The sequence below is a fragment of the Nannospalax galili genome, unplaced genomic scaffold (assembly GCF_000622305.1).
Source record: "Nannospalax galili isolate Female #2095 unplaced genomic scaffold, S.galili_v1.0 scaffold1154, whole genome shotgun sequence".
Classification (NCBI taxonomy): domain Eukaryota; kingdom Metazoa; phylum Chordata; class Mammalia; order Rodentia; family Spalacidae; genus Nannospalax; species Nannospalax galili.
In genome coordinates, this window is record NW_008335437.1 from 816,203 (window position 1) to 825,942 (window position 9,740).

General features: G+C 47.5%; 1 protein-coding gene across 1 annotated transcript in view; it reads right to left on the bottom strand.

Moving 5' to 3' along the window:
* Positions 1–9,740, bottom strand: part of Slit3 (slit guidance ligand 3) — a gene marked incomplete in the record, with an annotated part of 641,662 nt that overhangs the window by 16,317 nt on the left and 615,605 nt on the right. Inside the window, 3 exon segments of the mRNA XM_008830158.3 lie at positions 4,682–4,890; positions 7,025–7,310; positions 8,818–8,972. Of these exon segments, the coding sequence (XP_008828380.1) occupies positions 4,682–4,890; positions 7,025–7,310; positions 8,818–8,972 (650 nt within the window).

The window sequence follows — 9,740 nt, forward strand, 5'->3', positions numbered from 1 at the left end:
TGTGAGATTCAAGCCTTCCTTTGTTGAGTTTAGGTCTGCTTCTTTATGTGCCTTTGTGGTTTACTTGTTGGGCATGAAAAGTTGGTCAGTCTAGGCTTTAGGTTCTCTCTTTTGATTTTATAGTGGAGTGGCCAAATTGCTTTCGTCTTCAGGAGTTCCCACAGAGGCCCAAGTTAGATGAGGATCACATGCTCTCAGGCTTTCTCCTAAGGTCTGAATCTCTCCAGAAAGATGCTGCCCTCAGGAATTTGGGGGCTGGGATGGCCTGGGAGCAGGGCCCAGGAAAGATGCTGGTTTTAGGAAGCTGGTGGGTGTGCCACCTGGGGATGCAAAGGGAGATGGAAGTGGATAGAGGGCCTGAAGGGACTACTGGGGGGAACTGGGTTGGTCTGGATGCAAAGGATCAGGAAGCATTGGGGATTCTGGGCCAACAGGTCAGTCCAGGGACCTGGGGTGCCGAGACAAGAAATGGGCCAGTACCAAGGCTAGGAGAAGAGATGGGGTCGGGGAGCTGGGAGGGTGAATGAGGCGCAGTGGGTGCCCGGAGGGACCCACCCAGGAAAGATGCTAGCACCAGAAAACTGGTGGCTGAGCCACCCAGGGAAGTAAAGGTAGGTGGGGAGCCCTGTTGCTTTTTGAGATAGGCTCTGGCTGTCCTGGAACTCCCTCTGTTGATCAGGCTGGCCTCAAACTCACAGATATCTGCCTGCTTCTGCTTCCTGAGTTCTGTGATAAAAGTCATACACTACCACACCCAAAATCTTTGTGGTACTTTATAATGCCAAGCTCTGATTCCTTTCTTTTCCTTGTTTGTGTATCTACTGTAATTTTTTTCCTTTGAGGTTACCATGAGGCTGACCTAAAAGATCCTGTAGGTATAATAGAATATTTTAAGCGGATAACGACTTAACTTAGGTCATATATAAACACTCTAGGCTTCTGCTTACCCTTCCCATTTATATCTTTGTTCTCTTAATTTACGTATTTTATATTGTGTTTTCCTTAACACTTTATTATAGGTATAGTTATTTTTGCCCATTTTGACTTTTAACCTTGAAACTAGATATGTGGGTTTATATGTTATTATGCAATGGAGTATTCTAAATTTTATTACAAGTTTATCACTATTATAATCTTGTCACGATAGTGACTAGCATCCTTTTGCTGCCAGTTGAAGCACCATCTTTAGTATTTCTCGTAAGGTCAGTCTAGTGCTGATGAGTTGCCTCAGTTTTTGTTTATCTAGGGAAGGCTTATTTCCTGCAGGATAGAGTCTGGGTATCACAATCTTGCTTGGCAATTCTCTCTCTCTCTCTCTCTCTCTTTCAGCACTTTGACTGTGCTACTTCCTTCTCTACTGGCCTTGGAGGTTTCTGTTGAGAAACCTGATGACAGTCTAAGAGAAATCCTCTTATTTGTGATGGTGATTTTTCTCTTTCTGACTTTAGAATTCTCTCCTTGTCTCTGGCTTTTAATGGCTTGATCATACATTTTAGTGGGGATCTTCTGGGCTGAATTTATTAGGGATCTTTGAGCTTCTGAATCTGGAAGTTGTATCTCTTCCAGACTCTCTTCAAGGCCCCACCCCACCCCTCTTTTCTAGCTGTCACTTCATTAACTGCGCTTTGACTTTCTGTCTTGCCTCCCTCTTAGACTCCTATAATGTGACTCACTTAATGGTTTCACTCAAGTTCAATGGTGGCTTTTTTATGTTTTTTATACACATCCCTTTTGCTGGATTATCTCAAAGGGCACATGCTTTGACCCCAGAACTCTGGAGGCAGGCTGATCTCTGTGAGATTGAGGCCAGCCTGGTCTACATTAGTGAGTTCCAAGTCAGCTAGGGCTACAGGGAGACACTGTCTCAAAAACAACCCCCTCCCCCAGAAATCCAGTAAACAAAATTTCTATGTTGAATTTTTCATTAAGATCATGAGTTATCCTTCTAATTTTACTGAATTGTCTATTTTTGTTTTCATATCTTGCTGGATTTAAGACCATTATTTCAAATTCCTTTCAAGAATTCATTTTCTTTGGGGAATCAGTTACTGATATAGTCATTACGTAGTACATTTCCTTAGTTTTTCCATGGTGGTGGTAGTGGTGGTGTGTAACTTGCTGGTATCTCCAGAATGTGGGCTCTTCCTTTGGAGCACATAGTAGAGCAGGTGCTTCCACCACTTCTGTGGAATAGCTTTTATATAGACTTTCTCCTGCAGATGGGCCTAGGGTGTCAATTGGTAAGGTGTATTCACTTTTGCTCTGGGTATGGATAGAAATACAGTGTATAGTCTCTTCAGTTATAATTAGCACCCTTGAGTGATTTGATGTCTATGCTGCAGGAGTTGGTGGTGATGTTGGTAGTGATGGTGGTGGTATGGCCTCACTGGTTAGGTGCTGAGCTGAGGGGCCATGCATTACACGCCATGGATCAGGCTCAGTCACCTGTTCTCTGGTGGGCAGGATGTGGTATGAGCTAAAGGCTAGTGCGCTGGCTCTTGGTGTGAGTAGCTGGTGTGGTGTCCCAGCTATCTAAGTGAGTGTGGTAGAATGCTGGTGGAGCCTTGGGGATTGGGAAGTGTCTCACCTACTGCCCCTGGAGCAGGACACACTGCAGCAGGAGCTCCAGTGGTACCAAGCTCCAGTAGCTTGGGTCATCACAGGGTGGAGGGACAGAATGTAGGCTCCTTCTCTGAAGCAGCATAGCTCCTAAACTGCGCTTAGAGTCTGAGAGGATGCAAGATTCTCCAGCAGCAAATATTGCAGGTGTCTATTTCAGGTTCCTATGGCGTGCCAAGAACCTATTGCCTACCTCTCCTTGCGAGGAGAAGTCCTTCATAGCTCTGAGTCCGTTCCAACCAAGGAGGCGGGGTAGTAGAGGCAGGGTGATCCCCTTCCTCTCTGTATGCTGCCATCCTGGTGCTCTGTGGCCTCAAGGCCTCCCCCACTCCTTGCTGCACTCCAGCATTCTCCATTAGACAATAAAAATGCAGTTGTGTATTTTTCGTTGAGTCATTTTGCTTGTATGGAAAACACTAGGGAGCTTGTCAGCCATCTCACACATGTTACTCAGGAATATTAACTCTGGAGCCTTTGTTCATCATGATAACACTTAGCTTTTACAATAAATCTGTGCAAGAGTTTTGGGTGAGGAACTATGACCCCAAGAGAACTGTCCTATTCAAGAGTACACAGATTTAAGTGTCAGAGTCTGGCTTGCTTCATCCCTCCCTCCCTCCCTCCCTCCCTCCCTGCCTCCCTCAAATTGTAACAGTGTTGTTTCTGACTTCTAAGACTCCTAACCTTGGGCTGGAGAGATGACTCAGAGAATGCTTACTGCTCTTCCAGAGGATCCAAGAACCAAGTTCAGTTCCTAGCAACAATGAGGCTGGTTCACAACCATCTGTAACTTGAGCTCTAGGGGTATCCAATGCCCTCTGGTTTCTGTGGGCACTGCACTCACTGTAACACGCACACGTGTGCACACACACGAAATAAATCTTTTTTTTGGGGGGGGGGTCTTTTTGAGACAGGGTCTCCCTGTAGCCCCAGCTGTCCTGGAACTTACTATGTGGACCAGGCTGGCCTTAAACTCATGGAGATCTGCCTGCCTCTGCCTCCAGAGTGCTGGGATCAAAGGTGTGTGCCACCACGCCCAGCCAAAATAAATCTTTTTAAGAAAAGACTCCTAACTTAGATTTTTCATGAGTCTAGGTCATACAGTTCAGCTACCCAACTCTCAGCACTTTCCTAGGAGACAGATAATCTACATGTCATATATTCTTCCCAGAAACCCTACGGAGCAACATGGCAGTTAGCATCTAAAATGGCACCATGGCCCCATCTCCTGCTATACTCGCTATGTAGCCACCTTCCTCAGTGAACACACCTTACCCTTATAAATAATATGATGACCTGGAAATGTTAGTGCAGGTTACTTCTCTGGCTAGGTCATTCGAGATACCATGGTGTCTTCCTTCGTATCTGTCTACTCTGGTGAAAGCCAGTTACCCTGTCTCACGGGCCCTCCAACAGCCCAGGTAAAGACTCATCAGAAGGGAACTACGACTTCCCACCAGTACAAAAGGCACTGCCTACTGCAAACAGATCTGACTCAAATTAGCCTCCAGAAAATTGTAGCCCTTTCTGTGCTGAGTATAATCTCAAGAGACCCCAGCTAAGAGGCTTCTGAGTTCTCAACCCATGAGAACTATATAGGATAAAAAATGCTCACGGTGGTTTGAGTTGCTATGCTCTGGGACTAACTTACTTTCTAATGGTAGAGAGCAGACACATGAAGGTATAGAATTGATTGCATTTTCAAGTTAAGGGAATTGCTTATGAAGTGATGACTCCGGGATGGAGAGGTGGCTCAGTGGTTAGTGCTCTTCCAGAGGATCTGAGTTTGGTTCCCAGCACCCAAGTAGGGTGGCTCACAACTGCTTGTAATTCTAGTTCCGGGTGATCTGACACCTCTAGCCTCCAAGGGCACCTCCACTCATATGTACACACAGACACACACACACACGTAATATAAACCTTAAAAAAAAAAGTGATGATCCAATGCCATACTGCCTTGCAATGGCACAGCCTGAAATAGAGGTTATGTGTTCCAGGTATGGAGTTCAACTTTGACCCCCTGCTTCTTAGGCCCTCCATCCCATGAGCACAGTAGACTCACCTTGCTCACAGTGTTCCCCACTGAAGCTAGGCTGGCATAGGCAGTAAGGCTCCCCTCGATCTGAGACCTGACACTGCCCATGGTGGCACTTGAAAGCTGAGCAGGCACTGGCAGAGTCATTCTTCTGGTCACACAAAGCCCCTCCATAGCCCTCAGCACACTTGCACATATATGAGCTTCCGGTGGCTACACATTTCCCATGGCTGCAGCTGGGGGCAGAGAGGAGGACATGAGAACAAGACCAGAGTTAGTGGTGTTGGATGTTTCCTCTGTCCTCCCACAGGGGACCCAGAGCTGTGGGGCCATGGTTGGGTGTAGCCCAGTCTGTTCAGCTGTGCATGGTTCTTGCAAACCCCATCCCAGTGGCCAACTAGCTAGGATTCGGAAGCCTGTGAATCCGAGCCAAGGTCCGCTGCTGGCTGTGGCCGTGACAGACATCAGCCCCCTTTTTTCCAACATAGACATGGGTCTTCAGTGTCAAGGCACAGCTTGGCAGACTTTGAGCTTTCTGCCAATATTTAAAAATTTTTAAAAATATTTTATTTATCTTGTATGCATGCAAATGTATGTGTGGGCATGCATACATGTGAATGTCGGGACAATTGTGGGAGTCGGTTCTCAGGTAGTACATTGATCTTGAGGACTGAACTCGGGTTGTCAGACTTGGCAGCAAGTGCCTTTACTAGCTGAGCCATCTCATCAGCTTCTGTAAGCATTTCAATTGCTCGCCCGACTTAAATAGTAACACTATTATCACTACTGCCATCACTATAGGTTGAAGAAGTCTAACCCCAAATGCTCAAAATCCAAAATATTTTAAGCATCAGCATGGGCTCCAAGTGGAAAATTCTACACCTGAACTCCCTGTGATGGACTATTGATAAACACAGATGGAATAAACATCACATAGTAGAATGACCATGAGACTACATGTGTGAGGGGTATATGAAACATAAATGAATCTTGTAAGCTTGGGGCTTACCCCTAAAATATGTCAGGAGATATATGCATATGTTCTGAAATCTAAGAACCCCAAACCTAAATCCAAAAAAACTTCTGTTCCACAGCATTTGGACAAGAGACACTTAACCTGCTCTTGGCAGATGCCACGTGCTGAGGGCCAGGCATTGTGTTAAGTGCATCATATCACATATTTATCACTTGTCAGTTCACAACAGCCCCTCTGATGAACTAGACTTACACACATCCTCTAGAAGGAAGGATGGAAAAGTCTGCATTTTCTTTTAAATTTTTTTACATTTGTGTGCATGTGTGTGTGTGTGTGTGTGTGCGTGTGCTATGGGAGTCAATTCTCTCCTTCCTCTGTGTGGTTCTTGAAGATCGAACTCAGGTCATCAGACTTTACTGTCTGGGCCATCTCACTGGCTCCAAAACCTGTATTTTCAATCACTATACATCACTGTCCCTACCTGGATGACATCAGAGTCAGGATTTACATTGATTCTAGGGCTAGACAGATCTATTCAAGATTAACACAGGAAGTTCAAGCCCTCTACAGTGCTCCCTACTTCTTAATTTGGAATATCATTTCCCAACTTGATCAGTCAGCCAAATTACCAGTCTTGGGCATGGTATTATTATTAGGTTGCTTTTTGATTTATTTTTATTTTATGTGTATGGGTGTTTTGCCTGCATATATGTACATGCACCACATGAGCGGAATGCCCACAGAGGCCAGAAGAGGGTATTGGATCCCCTGAAACTGGAGTTAAGGACAGTTGCTAGCTGCTGTGTGGGTGCTGGGAACTGAATCTGGGTCCTCTGCAAGAGCAGCCAGTGCTTTTAACCACTGAGCCATCTCCCAGCCCCTGGTATTATTTTTGACTGAGATTTCTAGGAACACTGGGTCTCTTGCATTTAGCAAAAGACCTGGCACACAGTGGGCCCTCAATAAATATCTGTTGAATGAATAATAAACAGTTGAATCCTAATCATGATTCAGTTGTGCATGGTTATGCAGGTCTAGTAGCTTTCTGGTCACACAGCAGCTGAAATTCACCCTCCTACTTGCTGTGTAGTATTTGGGGCTCTATCTCCTCTAAGACAGTTTCTAGTCACACAGAGGTGGTACTGAGGCTGGCTATGACTCCAAGAGGTCCTCAGGACCCCTTGGTAGAGTCAGGTATTTTGAACAAGGCCCTCTCATGCTGAGACCTCCAAGCTGGGCCTGCTGCTTGGATGTGGGAGTCAACCTTTTGATGTTTGAAGCAGTGATGCTATCCACAGTAGGACCACATCTCCCCAGCATTCATCAGTGCCCACCCCTTGGGTGGAGGCAAGGTGGCTTGTAAGCTGAGAGCGTGGGGCCCCCAGGACACTAACCTATGGCTGAGGCAGGGGTCTCGAGCTTCCTGGTCACACAGTGGGCCAGTCCAGCCTGGGTGGCACTCACACACGATGCTGTCTTTCTCTACCGAACGGCAAAGGCCATGCCGGCACACGGTGCAGGACTTGCAGCCTGGAGAAACCCCCAGGGACTGTGGAGGGAGGGCCTTGAAGTCCTGCAGTTCGTTGTTGATGCGCACCTCGTGGATGCAGCCGTGGAAGCCACCCAGCGGCCGGTCAGCACCTTGCCGTAAGGCTGAGAGGCCGGTGGAGGTGGGGATGCCTGTGGGAGGAGCCAAGACAGCCTGAAGACCCTCTCTTGCCCACCCCTTGTCTTCAAAGTGCTAACATGGTCTTTGTGTTCACAGTTTAGTGTTCAGAGCTCTGGGCTCTGCTGTTCATTGTGCTAATAGGCCAAAGCTGGGCCTTATCCACACAGGGACTTGTATCTTTGCTCTGGACTCTTAACCCAAACTCATCACCAATATTTAAATTCTGAAAAATTTCCATAGCGGTCTCTATTTTGAGCTTCTCTAGGTAAAAAATGAGAGGACCTTGTCATCCACTGTGTAGCTCCGCTGGTCCAACTGAGGCCCACCCCCCACTGACATGTCATGGGTGAAAGCACTGGATCACCCTGCTGTCCTCACCAGGCCTGGGTGCCCCATGTTTCAGCCCCTCCTGGAAAGTCCAGGGCAAATGAGCTGGAGTCTGGGGGAGATAGTGGGGTTAGGGAGCAGCTTTCCTCACTGGAATTCTGGGGTTCAAGGTTTCCAGACCATTTTATGACCCTCTTGGTATGCCGTGGGCCCTTCTTCTCAGGGTCTGTCACACTACTAGTAAAAGCCTGGCTTGATTTCCAGGGAAATCTGATCTGTGTTCTCTCTGCCCTTTTATGCTAAGCATATAGCTCAATTGGGAGTGTGCTTGTGTATCATGCATGAAACCCTTGGGGTTAATCCCTAGCAATGCAGAAGACAAGCATATGCCTGTAGTCCTAGCACTCAGGAGGAGGAGGGAGGAGTATCAGATGTTCAAGGTCATCCTCTGGTGATAGAGTATGTTTGAGGCCAGTCTGGGCTATATGAAAGTCTGTCTCAAAAGAGAAAAAAAATTTTTCTCTCCTGTACACCAGCTCCTGTCCAACCCCCATGTTGGGAACCTCAGATAAGCCTGAAGGCTGGATGTAGGGCGCTCAGTTTTGTTTTGGCTACAGGTAGAGCAGATACAGAGGAGGGGAGCAACAGTTTTCTTTGTGGAGAAGCTCTGTCCTCCTGAGATGGCTGGGGCCAGGAATACTCTGTGACCCCTGCATCTGGAAGGCCTGTGAAAAGTGCAGGCCCTTGGGTCTGTGCCTGCTCTTGGTAGTCTTAGGCATCTGTATGAACATGTGTGCACTGGCGATGGAGCCCAGGCACTGCTGGTGCTAGGGAGGCACTCTGCTACGGAGTACCAGACTCTTCAACTCAGTGTTGTTTTGTGTGGTGTCCAGGAGGTGACAGAACAGAGGGATATGGACCCAAAGCCTGCAGACTACAGCACAGCCTGGACACCACATCCATTTCCTCCTTTCCTCTTCCTACCAAAGCCTGTCCTCTCTCCTTTCCAAGCATCTGCCTAGTCTTCTTCCCATGGCCATTGAGGAATCAGCTTTGTTATCACTTTCTCCAGGAAGTCTTCTCTGATCGGCTTTGGCAGTGGGACAGCAGGGAGACCCTGGCAGTAAGTCTGGGTGTTGGTGCGGAAGCAGAAAGCTGATAAGGTAGAGGGGCTGTGGCAGGGGGTGTTACCTCCAAGGTAGAGGGGGCTGTTGGTGCCCACTGCTGGCTGCTTTTGAAGCTTCCCCAGGCTCTTGGGAGCACCTTTGTCTACTACCAGGTTCAAGGTCTGGTTTAGCATCACCAGCTCCACACTGTGAAACTGCCCATCATTCACTGTCTCCACACTGGGCAGGAGAGAAAGGGAAAGAGCCAGAGGTCAGGTGCATTCTATGGCCAGGCACTGGGATACAAATTGGGCCTTAACAGAAATAGCAAAATAAAAACAGTACAGAAAGTCCTTTTCACCTAGACTCTATTTCTTCCATTTGCTTTATTATTTTTCTGTGTCTCTGTCTTTCTCCCGCCCCTCAATATCACATCAGAGCCATATAAGGGTAAGATACATCCATCATGACCCTTTCTCTCTGGATGGCTCAGTGTGAGTCTCCTAAGGACAGGACTATTGTCTCACATCAGTATCTGTCCTGTTCCTGCTGGGAAAGGTCAACTATTCAAGCCATTCTTTATCTTCTGTGCTGGTTTGCAGTGGCCCCTAGGATGCCCTTTGTAGCAGGCTTCCCCTTCCTCTACAGATCCAGGACAGCTGGCACTGCAGTTGCTAATCCTTGCATTGAACATTTCACAGAGTCAGGCAAACTGTCCCCAGCCACCAGGGCAGCTTGGGCTCTAACTGTATGTTGGGGACTCCTGCTGTTTTGAGTTGTAGTCTTTCCATGTCCAGATAGCCACATGTCGGCTCAGCGCGAATGGAGGACTCCTCAGCAGGGCGCCCCCCTACTCTCTTCCTGACTCATCTTTGAAGTAGCTGTCACAGATACATGGCCTCTGGCATAGGAACTGCCAGGTTTTCCTGTGTGATAATCAGGCAGTGTCTGGCAGCCCAGCAGAAGCCCACCACCACATGTAAATAGGGCATCCTAAAAGCACCTATC